General features: G+C 45.9%; 1 protein-coding gene across 2 annotated transcripts in view; it reads right to left on the minus strand.

The window, feature by feature from the left end:
- CA12 (carbonic anhydrase 12) overlaps positions 1 to 16,210 on the minus strand; it is a 62,439-nt gene that overhangs the window by 13,722 nt on the left and 32,507 nt on the right. For both annotated transcript variants that reach the window (XM_040226701.1, XM_040226702.1), the window contains exons 3-5: positions 6,521 to 6,700; positions 5,483 to 5,625; positions 679 to 774 (exon numbers count right to left, since the gene is read on the minus strand). In XM_040226701.1, coding sequence (XP_040082635.1) covers positions 679 to 774; positions 5,483 to 5,625; positions 6,521 to 6,700 — 419 coding nt within the window. The remainder of the gene's footprint in view (positions 1 to 678; positions 775 to 5,482; positions 5,626 to 6,520; positions 6,701 to 16,210) is intronic.

Here is a 16,210-nt window from a genome sequence, read left to right on the forward strand (position 1 = left end):
GGCCGTTAGGGGGTTGGTGTGATGGTCCTGCCCTCTTACATCTCAGGACATCCTGTTTCCAGCTCAAGGCACTAAGGGTTGATTATCCCAGGGCAAGAGTTATAGCTTGTGCTCCTGATTGTCTGTGACCTTGAAGGCCACAAATCACATGTTCTCTAATCAGGACTGAAGGGAGCTCGAGTGAATGCCAGCCAAGTCAGGCAAGTAAGCATGTGGAGAAACGACATATGCGCTGTCTCACTGGGAGAAACAGTGCAAGCGAATCAGGAGGTAGTCCCATTTTCTGGGATTCAGAAAAGAATTTATTCCAGGGCCCAGATGAAGGATGGAGCTTGGATACTGGGAACTGTATCAGGGGTTCAGGCATCTGGATGGGGCAGCAGTGAATGAGTCCCCTACCCCCACAGGTCTGTGTAACCAGGCAATTCCATGTTTGTACAGTAGGGCTGGGGATTAGGACTGAGTTTTCCAGCATCACCTACGACATGTCCCTTTCTGCTGTCCAGCCACAGAAAGTGCTGCCGCTAGGCCAAGAGAGAAGGAACCCTGTGGGAGAATACCCCCTGCTCTAGAGTCAAAACACAGCTGAAATGGGACAGGTGTGCATGGAACCCAATGCTGCGTCTGACATCCTCCTGACTTTAAATCTCACATAAAGTCCTTCTCAACATCTCTTACCTCTATGAGAACAGCTACGACCGCGAGGCCTTCTGGCTTGTCCTTGGCGACGCTGTCATTGGGGTACCGGTCCGAGTTGTAATAGACAATATGCAGCTGCAGTGGGAGAGATGAGACGAGCTGCTGTCCATCAGGGATAGCGACTCGTGGGAACCTTTCACTTTTACAGGAGACTGGGATCCAATAGGAGGGACCTCCGCCGCCTCCAGCTAGATTAGGCCTCAGACCCTCACCTCGTGGCCACTCCAGCTTTCTCTTTTCCCTCAGTTCTCTAGACTACACACTCCAGCAGGACAGTCTGTCCATCTTGTTCCTCATTGTATGCCAGTGTCTAACTTAGTGCCTGAAACATAACCAGGTGCACAGCAGATCCTGAATAAATGAACAAATGGGCTTTTTTTTTACCAGCTGCGAAAACACCTGGATACTTTGGAGAACTTCTCCCTTGTCATTTTTCCTGCTTTTTCTGGAACCTGGGGCAAAATGGTCCCACGTGATTCGCCCGGCCTCAGCCTGGCCACTCTGTACTTAGAACTGAAGGCTGAGACAGTAAACCTCCAACTGTAAGGTCATCGCATCTGTAGCTAGAGCATGACATGTGTTGACCTCTCAGGTGGAGACAGTCACAGCATGGCTTTTATAAAGGTTTTATCAGTCGTATTTGAAGAGACCGAGCAACAGAAATGTTATTCCATAAATGTAGACTCCAAAATACCACTTTAAACTCATTTTTTTCTCCAAAGTAGAAATTACTTGTCATGATGAAAGTGAAGAAAAGAGATGTTTTTGAGAAATTTGGGGGTTAAAAAACCTAGGTAAACTGTGATGAGTGATGCTGATTATGGGGGAGGTTATGCATGTTGCTGGGGGCAGAGTATATGGGAAATCTCTGTACTTTCTCTCCGTTTTTCTAAATGCTCTAGAACCTAAAATGCTCTTTAAAAAGTTAAAAAAAAACTGTCTAGGAATCATCAAGACATTATTATGACAAGCTCTGAAAAGGTTTTTTGGTTTTTGTTTTTCTTTGATATGGACCATTTTTTAAGTCTTGAATTTGTTCCAGTTTTGCTTCTGTTGTTTTATGTTCGGGTTTTCTGGTCATGAGGCATGTGGGATTTTAGCTTCCCATCCAGGATGGAACCAACACCTCCAGCATTGGAAAGTGAAATCTTAACCCCTGGACTGCCAGGGAAGTCTCTCTGACAATGTTTAACCTGATTTTTAATCCTCAAGGTGGCATCACCTATCCTCAAAAAAACTGTGTTAGTAGATGATCTCTCTATATATGATCTCATGTATTTGTGTTGATTCTTTGCTTCTTGAGACCATAACACACTGAGATTTTATCTCTTTTCTTTTCTTCATTAATCTCTTTTTCCATCTTCAGTTCAGTCGCTCAGTCATGTCTGACTCTTTGCAACCCCATGAACCACAGCACAGCAGGCCTCCCTGTCCATCACCAACTCCCGGAGTCCATCCAAACCCATGTCCATCGAGTCGATGATGCCATCCAACCATCTCATCCTCTGTCATCCCCTTCTCCTCCTGCCCTCAATCTTTCCCAGCATCAGGGTCCTTTCCAGTGAGTCAGCTCTTCACATCAAGTGGCCAAAGTATTGGAGCTTCAGCTTCAACATCAGTCCTTCCAGTGAACACCTAGCACTGATCTCCTTCAGAATGAACTGGTTGGATCTCCTTGCAGTCCAAGGGACTCTCAAGAGTCTTCTCCAACACCACAATTCAGAAGCATCAATTCTTCAGCGCTCAGCTTTCCTTATAGTCCAACTCTCACATCCATACATGACCACTGGAAAAATCACAGCCTTGACTAGAAGGACCTTTGTTGGCAAAGTAATGTCTCTGCTTTTTAATATGCTGTCTTTGTTGGTCATAACTTTCCTTCCAAGGAGCAAGTGTCTTTTAATTTCATGGCTGCAGTCACCATCTGCAGTGATTTTGGAGCCCAGAAAAATAAAGTCAGCCACCGTTTCCACTGTTTCCCCATCTATTTCCCATGAAGTGATAGGACCAGATGCCATGATCTTAGTTTTCTGAATGTTGAGCTTTAAGCCAACTTTTTCACTCTCCTCTTTCACTTTCATCAAGAGGCTCTTTAGTTCTTCTTCACTTTCTGCCGTAAGTGTGATATCATCTGCATATCTGAGGTTATTGTTATTTCTCCCGGCAATCTTGATTCCAGCTTGTGCTTCCTCCAGCCCAGCGTTTCTCGGGATGTACTCTGCATATAAGTTAAATAAGCAGGGTGACAATATACAGCCTTGACGTACTCCTTTTCCTATTTGGAACCAGTGTGTAGTTCATGTCCAGTTCTGACTGTTGCTTCCTGACCTGCATACAGATTTCTCAAGAGGCAGGTCAGGTGGTCTGGTAGTCCCATCTCTTTCAGAATTTTCCACAGTTTATTGTGACCCACACAGTCAAAGGCTTTGGCATAGTCAATAAAGCAGAAATAGATGTTTTTCTGGAACTCTTTTGCTTTTTCGATGATCCATCTTATGTGATTATAAATAGAGTTCAAGCATATTTCAATAAATACAGCTCAATGTTCCCCACTTTTCAAGTGGCCTTTTCTAATGGAAAAAATTAATCCCATTAGTTCTTCTTTTCATTGGTCCCCTATGAAGGATTTCTTATGGGCTCCTGCTTCCTCATCTTTACCCCCAAAAGATGTAGCCTCTGCACTGCCCCACACCATCCTGTCCTGGCACTGCTTTATGAAATGGTGCAGAGCTCTATGTGGCTACGACCCCAAAGGTTCCATATCCCTGTTTCTTTTTACTGCTGACTGTTGAGCTTGTGTTCTTCAGCACTTTTCTCACTTGTTCAGATGAAATCAAGAGGAGCTAAAGACTAATACAAACAGAAAGCGTTCCCCGAGGAGAGGATTGAGAGAGGCTTATCTTTTTTAATGTTACTTTTATTTTATGTATTTATTTAGCTACACTGCACAGCATGAGGGATCATATTTCCCCAACCAGGGATTGAACCCACACCCCCTGCATTGGAAGCTCAGACTCTTAAACCACCAGGGAAGTTCCCACCAGAGTCTTCATATATAAACTCAATCCAGAAAAACTGTTACACTTTCAAGGGCCCGCCATAAAGAATTTTTTTGAACCTTCCCTGGTGGCTAAGAGGTTGAAGCATCTGCCTCTAATGCAGGAGACCTGGGTTCAGTCCCCGGGTCGGGAAGATCCCCTGGAGAAGGAAATGGTAACCCACTCCAGTATTCTTGCCTGGAGAATCCCATGGACGGAGGAGCCTGGTGGGCTACAGTCCACGAGGTCGCAAAGAGTTGGACACGACTGAGCGACTTCACTTCCATAAAGAATCTGCCATTTTAGGGTCACCTTCCCTGGTGGCTCGGGTGGGAAAGAATCTGCCTGCAATGTAGCAGACCTGGCTTCCATCCCTAGGTCAGGAAGATCCCCTAGAGAAGGGAATGGCAACCCACTCCATATTCTTGCCTGGAGAATCTCATGGATAGAGGAAGGAGCCTGGTGAGTCACGAGGAGTGGGACACGACTGAGTGACTAACACTTTCACTTTCACTGACTTTTTTTCTGTATTATTAACATTAATGGGCCATCTTCACCATGCTCTTGGTCTCATGATGTGGCTTAATAGCAGAAAATACAGTGACTATTTTTAAATGCCTAAATCCTCTCACCCTATACCCTAGCTCCTTTACTCCCCTTGGGAAAATAGAGGCTTCCTCATTGCAATTAGGCTGAAAGAAACAAAGTCCTGGAGGTTCAGAGAGGGATCTGGTCTGAAATACATGCAGCTCCAGTAGGGCCATCCTATTAGGCCAGAGTTACAGCCCCTCCACCTCTTATAACTCTAACTAGACTAAAATCTTAAGCAGTTCAGCATTTAAGAACAGAGGAGAATGCTTGTGTCAGTATTTGTCATGGGCTCCATTGGCTGATCAGTAGAATTTATCTCCTTGTATTTCTTGCCCTGTAAACATTCAGAACCACATCCCCAAGTGCAATCCCAGTTGAGCTCTGAAATGGAGCCACTCAACCACCCCCCACCCCCACGCTCCACTGCACGCTTGCAGTGCAGGAGCAAAGCTCGCACTCCTCTTCTTGTTTTCTTTGATATTTGGGGGTAGCACCTCCAGGCAACATAGCACAGCACTGTGGTGATATCCCAAGCTATCCTAAGTGAGTCTCTGCTTGCCACGATGCCCTGTGTGTTATAATGCCAGTCATCCCTTGATTTGTGGCTAGGTAGAAAAGAGTGACCCTGAACCCAGGTCCCCAAGCTCCAAGCACAGCCCATGCCCAGGGAAAGGAAAGATGGGATGTAAACAGGAAAGACCCATGTAATCAGTATGATGTGTGACGAAAGCTGAGAAGTTGGGGGAGCATTTAGCCCAGTATGACTCGGCAGTGGGATGGGTCAGCCAGACGCCTGGTGGGATCTTAATCTGTGTGCACAGAAGGGTGATGTCTAGAAAAGGGGCACGTGTGTCCCCCCTGTGCAACTGTGGGAGCCCTGCCTTTGGAGAAGCATCACCCAGTAAAGGACTTGGAGGCAAAGTCAGCAAGTCCAGGAAAGGAAGGGAAGCGGGCCTCCACGGATGAGCTGTAGCGTGGCTGGAGTGGCTCTGCCTCCCTATGCTGTCGGCAGGGCTGGGGTGGGTGTGCAGAGCGTGAAGGCCATCCCCCACCCCACCCGCCATGCTCTGGTCTTGTCTACACACCAGCCAAGTGGAAGAGTGCCAGACCACCCACCGCCAGGACTCCCCTGCCAGTTGCGCCACCCCACTCACCTCAGCGGCAAAGTGCTTCCCGCCGACAGTGTGCTCAGAGCCATGAGGGTCGTTCTTGTCCCCCCAGTGCAGGTGCAGCTGCGAGGCATTGTAGCGGGCCCCGAGGCCCCAGACCTGCATGTCCTTGGGCAGTTTCACCTTCACTGCAGGGAGAGGAGGGGCGATCTTCAGAGCCCTGGCCAGCTGGATGCTGCCTGAGAGCAGGTTGGCATCACCTGCCCAGGGCCCAGACAGGGGCAGGGGGAGGCAGCGAGGTGGGGACCAGAGAGGTGCAGCTCAGAAACCTGGGCTGTTTCTCTGAGAACGTCCCCCTTCCACAAAGCAATTCCAGTGGCGGCAGCACCTTCTTTGTTCCCCTTGGGAAATGATGGCAGGAACTAATTTAGCCAACAGATGGATATTTGTTTATATATCTATGTATTACACACTTGGCCATGAAGATGGAACCTACAGTGAAGTATCTGCCAAGCTGAGAATTATATAACAACAACAACAACAACAATTGCTATTTATGAAGCTTCTCTCTATTCTGGATCTTAACATACAGAATTTCTAGTCTTTACAGTATCTGTCAATATGCCCATTTTCCAGATGAAACCTCAAGATTTTAAAATTCTTATCCATAGTCTCGTGACTCATATGTAGTCAAGCCAGGATGCAAACTCAGATTGGTCTGACTCCTGGGCGAGCCCCCCAGTGAACTGTGTGACCCCTTGAGTCATTCATGAGGACCCAGAAATTCACTCTGATACCATATCAATAGGTCAAGGGGCTCAAGCCTTTCCCCATCCCACCCCAAGAGATGTGCTGCTTCTAAGAGGTATTTTCCCAGCAGAACCACCTGAGCCCAGGGCCTGCAGCATCTCCTGCAGAGAGTGGCCCAAGGATCCCTCAAGGGCTCCCCTCTGCTCTCCTTCCTGGGTGCCTCATCAGAACACACCTCCCAACCGCCTCCCCCCCCACCACCAGCAGACTCAAGAGGCCAGGGCGCCAGGGGAAGCCCAGCCACCGCTGCAGGTCTCCGTGTCGCTCGCTCACCTGAGTGGCCATTGTTGGTGAGGACAAATTGCGGACTGGCAGACTGGTTGTAGCCTTGGAAGGCCAGGGGCCCGAGGCTAGCGTTGTACCGCAGGATGTCATCGTGCAGGTCTATCGGGGACTGCAGCAGGCCCCCACAGGAAGGGTACGTCTTGGACCAGCTCTTCTCCCCGTCGGGACCTGGAAGGGGAGGTTCAAGCCCGGGACTTAATCAGTTTTCCACTAGAGCTTTTTCCTCGCCTTCTAATTCTGTGTGCAGTACAGTTATTCCTTTTCTATTCTTTATCCCCAGAGGTATGCTCTTCAGGGTCCAGGGACCCCAACCTACAGAGTCAGGGCATGCAAACATCTCCAGATGGTTTGCTTTTGAAGTAATGTGGGGAGAGAGGGGCCAGAGCAGTCCCATGGCAGGGACTCCACTTTATTCTGTACATTGTTCATATTTCAACCCAGTGCACATTCATTCTGCAAGAAGACCTCATGACTCTCAGCAGTTTAGCATCTGTATATTGAACACCTACTATGAGTAGGAGTTACTCTGGGTCTTGGGGCCACCCATGCTTGCATTCTAGTAGAGAATAATTTGTGTGTGTGTGTGTGTGTGTGTGTGTGTGTGTGTGTTTTAGAAGCAAAGGAAATTAGTTTTTTCTTATTTTTTTTTTTTAAAGTTCAGTTTAAAATCTCTGGTTCTCTTCCCTTTGGTACTTTTAAAAATTGATGTACTTGTTGTTGTCATTGTTCAGTCACAGTCGTGTCCAACTCTTTGCGACCCCGTGGACTGTAGCCCAGCTTCCCTGTCCTTCACTGTCTCCCAGAGTTTGCTAAAACTCATGTCCACTGAGTTGATGATGCCATCCAACTATCTTATCCTCTGGCACCCCCTTCTCCTCCTGCCTTCAATCTTTCCCAGAATCAGGGTCTTTTCTATTGAGTTGTCTCTTTGCCAACTCAGGTGGCCAAAATATTGGAGCTTCAGCATCAGTCCTTCCAGTGACTATTCAGGGTTGATTTCCTTTAGGATCGACTGGTTTGATGTATAGTTATTGTACAATATTATATGCTACAGGTGTACAATATAGTGAATCACAGTTTTTAAAGGCTATACTCCATTTAAAATTATTATAAAATATAGGCTATAGTCCCCTTGTTGTACAATATCTTTGTAACTTGTCTTATACCTAATAGTTTGTACCCCTTACTCCTCTACCCCTCTTGCCCAGATCCCCTCCCCTCTTCTAGCAGGGAAGAATTTATTTAATCTGCTAGAATGTCCCAAATGTTGGAAAAATTGGTGTCTAACTGACTACAACTCCAGGTAGGTCTTTGAGGCTGGTAATCTAGACTATGATCTTCCTGATAGGAAACCCTGGAGGACATTGACTCTGAATACCCAGGTCTAGAGTAAGTAAAAACCCTGCAACCTGATAGGGAAACTTGAAAGATAGCAAGTAATCACAGAACTAAATGCAGTGTTTACACTGGGGAAAAGAATGACAATATTACAAGCTAATTATTACAATCTAATTGACAAACTAGCAGTGAGGAGGAACAGACTTAACAAATAAACCCTCCAGGGCTCAGGCTTCTTGCTAACTACCAGGTAATGGTCCTTCCCCTGGAAATGAAAATAAACAATCCAGTCCCACTGCAGATAAAATTTCTGACTCCCATAGGGAAAAGTCTTTCAAGAATGTCAGGCTGTGTTTAAAAGATTATCTCCCATGGTAATTAAATGGATTTTCAAGCTGAGGTTTCTCCAGAAAAGCGAATAACTGGCAGGTCATGGCTCGTTGGAGTGGAACAATTGTGCCCTGTGGGCTCTCTAGGAGTTGGGAATCAAGGTTTGCCACCTGGAGTTCATTCATCAGTATTTCAGCACAAGGAAGGATGTACTGAGATGGAGTTGGGGGAAGGAGCACCACTTCTTCTGGGCACTCTTCCACAGACCACAGCGTCGTTGAGACAGAGAGAGAGAGAGAGAGTGTGTGTGTGTGTGTGTGTGTGTGTGTGTGTGTGCGCGTGCGCTCGCTTCATAGAATCCTCATCCCTGACTACCTTGTTCTCTAACTGGAGAGTAGGGAGAGTCAGAAGCAAAACTTGATGCCCACGTTCATTTAAAATGCTATGAGGGACTTCCCTAGTGGTCCAGTGGCTAAGACTCCACACTTCCAATGCGGGAGCCCCAGGTTCAATCCCTGGTCAGGGTACTAGATCCCACATGCTGCAGCTAAGAGTCTTCCACATGCCCCAAATAAAACAATGTTACATGCTGCAGCTGAGAATCCCAGTGCTGCAAATAAAGATCCTGCATTCCACAACCAAGACCAGGTGCAGCCAAATGAACAAACAAATATTTAGAATGTTGAAAGAAAGCTGTCAACCCCAGAACTCTATAACCAGTGAAAATAAGTATTATCAGATAAAACTAGAGAATTTGTGACCAGCAGAAATACTCTGTAAGAAATGTGAATGAAAGCTCTTTAGGCTTTAAGGGAAATTATCCCAGAAGAAACTTGGAGCTTCAGGAGGCACGAGAGAGCACTGGAAATAGAGACTAAAAAAATAAATAGAGAAAAAAAATATTTTTTTTTAGATGCTATGAGGAGTTGGCCCTGTGTCTAGACACACACAGGAGAATCCTCTAATTTTTCAGGCTGTCAACCTTCAGGTATACCTTTTCAGAAATGTTGGAACTTGAAGAGATTTCAGAAATGGTGGAACTTGGAGGGATTCCAGACTCTCTAGTTCAGCCTCTCACTGGACACCAGTTTTCTCAGCTCTCACATATCATAGTTTCTCCTGGACTGTGTTGTTTTTATTTCCACAGCCTCAAAGCCCTGGACTCAAGGCAACTAAACTACTCCAAGATGGCGACGAGGGGAGAGGGAGGCTGGAGGCAGTCACTCCAGGGAGCAGACTGGAGCAGAGCGGTTACTCAGCTGAGGGCAAAACTAAATTCCTTAGAGACCACAGGGAACAGAGGGGAAGCCGTCAAGAGGTATCATGTAAACCCTGAGGGTCAGGAGGAGGTGCAGCTGCCAGGTGGCAAGCCTTCCAGAGCGAGGCCGCCAGCCTTTGCTCTGCTCACATCTGGGCCCGCGGCCAGGGTGGCAGAAGCTGCCAGCCAGGCCTGAAGGGAAGAAACTCAGGAAGTGAAGATGTGGCAAAACTGTGCATCCCATAGCTAAAGGGAACTGAATAAGAAGAACTGTCTTTTCCCAGAGCCGGGGTTCACCTGAAGGCTTCCTGGAAGAGGCCCAGGTCCTCCCATTTCATGTCTGTGAACCCACATCATGACCGGGGGCACGTCCGTGACAGGCACTGAGGAATCATAATCCCCGAAGAATGAGAGCCCCAGGGAACAGAGAGCTCAGGAAACATCACCAGGAGGAATTTTTCTTTTGTCCTAAGTAATTTTCCTTGGAAGTTGGCTAAGTTAGGTGTTTGGGAGCAGAAAAGACTAAGGATAGAAAAGGAAACGGAGAGACTTCCCCGGTTGGTCCCTCGTGGTCCAGTGGTTAAGACTCTGCCCTCCCAATGCAGGGGGCCCGGGTTCGATCCTTGGTCAGCGAATTGGATCCCACATGTCACAACTAAGACCCAGCACAGCCAAAGGAATAAATATTAAAAAAAAAAAAAAAAGCAACAGAGTTCATGGTTGAGAAAGAGAAATTCCTAGGAAAGAGAAGCAACTGTATTGGACCCGGAGAGTCCAAAGAACCAGATCCAGCTGCTCCCCCAACTCGCCCCCCAACCGCCGCCCCTCCATGAGTGATCCCAAACAGGTCACATTCCCTGCCTGACTCTCCTTCGCCCTTTGTACTAATGGGAGGGGTGGACACTATGTTCTGGAAGATCCCTTCTGGCTCCCAAGCTCTGAGATTTACTAAGATTACTGGGGCTAAGCACCTTCACCTCTGTATCAGGCCAGTTGGAACGGGTTGGAAAGAGCTGCTCACGCCAAGGCAGCTCCTGGGAATGTGACGGGGTGCCTAGTAGGAGCCAGCTGTGGAAATGAGGGCACAGGGCACTGCCGTTCCCCAGGCTGGTCCAGTGCTGCTGGTCTCAGCTGCCAGCCATGGGGTGGGGGTCGCTCATCCTGAGTGCCCATCACAGGTCCTTAGGGCAGCAGAGTCTAGAAAGCCTTTTCTTCTTCTCCTCATTAAGGTTGATGGTGATAGTGATGATGATATTAGTAGTTTTGGTCCTTACGCCTTTACAACTCTGTGGGGTCCACAAGGCAAGAACTGCCCCGTTTTGTAGATGAAAAATTGAGATTAAGTGATTTGCCCAAAGTCAGACTTTGGCTTAGTAACAGAGTTACCTTGCCTGGATCACAGAACTTCTGTGAACTTCTGTTTCAGGGTTTATCTGGAAGATTTTGTCCAGGCCCGTTTCCTCCCCCTCCCGTAATCTCCTTGAAGGCAAGGACCGTGTCTCATTCATCCCTACCTTGGCCGCAGTGCCTGGCACAAAGCAGGCCCTCACATGTTTACTGAGCTGGATTCTCCTGCTAATTTTGTGCTTGTTCCTCTCAGGGAAGTAAGTGCCTATATTAATCCCCCTAGCTTCTCTATTCCCCCACATAATTTTTTTTTTTCCTATCAAAAAAGAAACGAAAAATGATGTCACTTGCTCAGGTTCAGAATTTATGCTCCTAGCTTTCTCGTGTACCTGGCATGAGGTTTGGCTCTGTGTGGAGCCACTCACTGAAAAATAAATGCTATTGCTGGCCCCTGGCTTGGGAGGTGATCTGCCAAGTGTGGGATTTTATTGGAGTTCATAGGACCCTCTTCCAGCATGTGATGGCTCTGTCCCCTTCTTACACGGCTAGGGACATTGTCAGAGCAGCCTCCCACCTCTTTGGCTTCTAGGTAACAGAGGTGCCAGGGTGGGGGGGGCACCAAGGCACCCAGTGTCAGGCATGTCGGCAACGGCTCCTTTCTGCCCCCAGCTGCTGTGTGGGCAACGTGAGACTTGTTGCTCTAACACTGCCCTTTCGTCGGCAGCGACAGCCCTGGCGTCATCTTTCAGCCTTTTCGTCGGCAGCGACAGCCCTGGCGTCATCGTTCAGCTTGTTCTCAGCTGTCACACTCCTGCCAATGGCTGTGCTACCAGAAAACCTCCCCCAGGACTGACTTCCAAAAGAAGCATTTCCAGCTACCGTCAAAATGCGACTTTTCTCTTGAGTTGTGACTTTCCCTCTTGCATGGATTAGATTCCTCCCAAGATCATGATAAAAAGGAGATCATACGGATCTCCCTGTTTGTTTTCCCAACTAAAATCAAGGCATTATTTCTTTCCAGTTCATGAATTTTTCTGTTTGAGGCAAAACAGAAGCGGGCCAAATTTCTGTTTTGAATTGTAACAGGAGATTAACGTGGCACAGCTCAAAGCGCCTCTCATGCTTCCCAGCAAGGTGTTATCGAGGCCCAGAGTAAAGACGTGCGTTACCCCCAAGGACCAGGATGGTTTCAGGGAAAACACCAAATGCGTGGAACTGTAGAGAGAGAAGCAAGGTGAGCCCTACATCCCCTGGCTTTAACAGCTAGCAATCCTTAGCCAGTCTGCCTCCATCTCTACTGTGCCCACGCTCCCCAGCCCTGGATGATTTTTGAAACAAACCTGAATATACTTCATCTGTGCACATTTCAGTATGTCTTTAAAATACAAGGGCTCTTAGAACAAAAGCATAATACCCTTCCCACACTCAAAAAGTTAACCGTTCCTTGGGTCGCAAAGAGTCGGACACGACTGAGCGACTGAACTGAACTGAACTGAATCTTACTAAAACCAGTCAGAATTTTGAAAATTTCCAAGGATCTTGTATCCTTTTATTTGAAGTAGATGATCTTTATTTTTAATAACTGTAATTAAAACTCCTCATTCCTCTTCTCCTATCTTTAAAAAATTTTCTTCTATGAAAGTGTAGTTGATTTACACGGTTGTGTTAACAGCAAAGTGATTCATTATACATATACCCATTATTTTTTATATTCTTTTCCATGATGGTTTATCCCTTGTTCCCTGTGCTATGCAGCAGGACCTTGTTGCTTTCATATTTTTTTAACGGTTGTTTGTAAAATTCAGGATTCAGATAACATCCAGAGAGTACAGTTGGTTGACGTGTTACGGCGTAGATCTCAATTTGATGATGCTAAGCCTTGTCAGAGGACAAATGACCCCACTCTTCCAAAGCTCAAATGCTCAAAATCTCAGAGCCAGGCCAGTCTGGTCCATCCTTTGCCCTCAGGGGGTGGGTCATGGAGTCGCAAGTTTCCATCACCACCACCACACCTACCATCCCAGGTTAGGCCCTCTCCCTCAACATACCACACTGCAAAGGATCCCTGCAGGGTCCCCGCCCCAGCCTTTCCTGTTGGCTGCCAGGCTCCTTTCTTGTTGCAACTGGGTTTAACCAGGTGTAGCCCTGACCCCATCCATCCACTCCGTTTCTCCACAGCATGCCCTGCCTTGCTCCTGTCCCCCCCAAAAACAAAGGAGAACCGTAGCTGTCTTTCACACTTTTAGCCTGTCAAGGCCTTCATTAATTTTTTTCTTTTTCTTTTTTTTGACTGTGCCACAGGGCATGTGGGATCTTAGTTCTAGGACCAGGGATTGAATCCACATCCCCTGCATTAGAAGGCAAAACCTTAACCATTGGACCACCAGGGAAGACCCTGTCAAGGCCTTCAAAAGCCCTCATACCTTCCCAAGGTCGACTGCCGTAGTCAGGCCAGCTGCCCCATCCTCAAAACAACCTTCACAAATGTTCTTATGCTAAAAATCTTCTTAAAATACCTCCTTTCTCTCCACCTTTGCAAATCTTGTCCATCTTCAAAAACAAGCTCAAGTCCTGGACAAGCTACTCCAGCACTTTCTTGAATTGTCTTCTAACCATCTCCCCTGTGACTGTTATAAACCTGTTCCAGACTAGAATCCTGCCTTCAAGTTCCAAAGACCTTTGAAAGCCTAGAAGCCAATGTCACATCCCTCCCCTGTGTCTGAGCACACAGTGGCATTTACTAGACACTTAATGAATAGTTCTTAAGCTCATTTCAGAAATCTAGCCATAAAGGGATAGGAGAAGGGCATGTGTATATGTGGTTATAGGAAGATGAGGTTGACAAGAAGCATTTTTGTTTTTTTAATGGAGAGACTTCAGCACACTTCCAAGCAGAAGGAAAAGGAAGCAGATGAGGAAGGATGGTTCCAGAAGAAAGTCATGGAGTGTGGGCCTGAAAAGAGAGCAAGGGAGGGGAGGGCCTGGAGGCAGAGGTAGAAATTACCTCTGGGCTGAAGGAGGCATGCAGTAAGTGTTTGCTGAATAGATCAGACCAGTACACTGAAGCCTTCCTGGAAAGGAAGCCCATAGATGGACAGACAGAGCCAGAAATCCTAGAACTCACAGGTCTGCAGAGGTGATCAGGGAGAAGACTGACTGTGGGATGACAGGCAGTCTCAGAGTCTCACACTCTGAGATGCTCGCAGCCCAAGTACATCCATGAACCTAAAAGAGTCAGTGTGGTTTTTTTAAAATTTAAACAACATTTTAAAATTTAAACAACATTTTAAAGCAGGTACAAGAGTAAAGAGCACAGTAGAATGGCCCCATGTGCCCATCTGTTCGTGACAGATTAAGTGTTACCCATACCCCCGACCCCATCCATTTCCCTTGACCGGATTACTTTGAAGAAAATCTGTGGATGCTTATATACAACTAAAGGTAAGAACTCTCTAAAAATAACCTCATATCATCTTCTCATCTAAAAACTGTTAACAGTGATTTCTTAATGTCATCAAATACCCAGTGCATGTTCGGTTGCCCCAGTTGTCTCATAATTTTCTTTCCTATTTTTAAGTATAGTTGATATACAGTGCTTCAGGTGTACAGCAAAGTGATTCAGTTATATATATATTTATATAAGAATATGTATACATATATTCTTTTTCAGATTATTTTCCATGATAGGTTGTTATTAGATATTGAATGTGCTAAAGTCATATGTATTTATGAAAGAGTTTGTTTGAATCACAGTCCAAATAAGGTCTGTGTATCATGACTGGTTAATATGTCCCATAGGTTTCTTTTTATCTACAGGTCCTCCTCTTATTTCTCTCCAACATGGGTGTATTTGTTCATACTTATGTACATACAGACTCACTACTGCCTTGGGCAAATAACAATCTACACAAGTAAATGAAGGATAATTTTAGTGTTTTATAATGTTTGCAGACATGGTATAGGGGTAAGTAAAACACTTAATGGGGCTGAGTAATTTCTACATTTACTAAATATACTACATATGTGACAGCGTATATTATAATAAAAAAAGCACATATCGTTCTGTAGGAGACCAGAACCATGTAATTACTGGTACAGTTTGATTGCTGTTTCTTACTGATTATTCTTTCTCACTGACTGCATCCTATGTGCTTAAGAATAACAGAAATTTTAATGAAGATAAATATTGCCTGTAATTTGGACTATATCTGACAAGTCTGGACCAAAAATAAAATGCATTCACTATTATTTTATTTTGATATTTGTCCTTTGGGGCCTTTCTAAATATGTCCCTCAGACCTACCTGATGCCCCTGACATTGGTATGGTAACAAGGGTGTGGTGGTAGCCACACCCTTGGGATAGACCCTTCAGTGTCTGTGTGAACGCCTGGGCAGCTGGTCCTGACCACTGTCTCCGGGGCCTGTTTCTTTGGACTGACTACCAAAACACAGCCAGATCAAAACTTGCCCCCACAGATTAAACAATAGTGACAAGGCCTTACACATTCTAGATGTTGACACACAATAGTGACAAGGCCTTACACATTCTAGATGTTGACACACCTTTTTTGTTTTTTAAACGAACAGTCAAAATTTTAGTACAATAAAAGCTTTTGATCAGCCCACAAGGTTTGTTTTTTAAGATCTGACTGGTAAAAATACCCCTAGTCTGGGCGTGTATATTTATTGAAAATGGTCATAGATTGTGTATCAAATTTGAATGCACACTTAACTAAATAGATACTTTCAGTTTAAGAATGAGTATTCCAAAGTCGAATAAAGGAGAAAATCACTAAATACCCTCCTTGGAGTGCTATTTAATTTTGAAGTTAATTCATTCATTTCTTCAACAAACATTCCTACTGTGGGCCAGGCATTGTATTTAGTATGGAAGATACAATGGAGAACACGGCAGATCTGATCTCTGTCCTCAAGGAACTTACATAACAGGGACTTTGCTGGTGGTCCAGTGGTTACGAATCTGCCTTCCGATACAGGGGGTGTAGGTTCAATCCCTGGTCGGACAACCAATATCACATATGCCATTCAGCAACCATGCCCATGCGCCTCAGCTACTGAGCCCATGCTCTGGAGACCGTGAGCCACAACCGAGACCCAACCCAACCAAAAATAAATAAATGTTAAAGAAAGAAGAAAAGACTGATAGTAAATTACAAATAAGCAAACCAATGTACATGAGTAAAATAATTCCAGTCTGCAATCAATGCTATGAAGGAAATAAGCAAGGGCTGATAGAGAAAAATGGAGGGACTACGGTGGACCAAGTGGTACAGAAGAGGTGCCATTAAAGCTGAGACTTAAAGGATGGGACTGAATCCACAGTGAGTGTGACCTGGGGAATGGCATTCCGGAGGGCAGGCACAGAGCATTCAGAGGCCCTGCT

This window comes from Oryx dammah, unplaced genomic scaffold (genome assembly GCF_014754425.2).
Source record: "Oryx dammah isolate SB20612 unplaced genomic scaffold, SCBI_Odam_1.1 HiC_scaffold_26, whole genome shotgun sequence".
In the NCBI taxonomy this organism is placed as follows: domain Eukaryota; kingdom Metazoa; phylum Chordata; class Mammalia; order Artiodactyla; family Bovidae; genus Oryx; species Oryx dammah.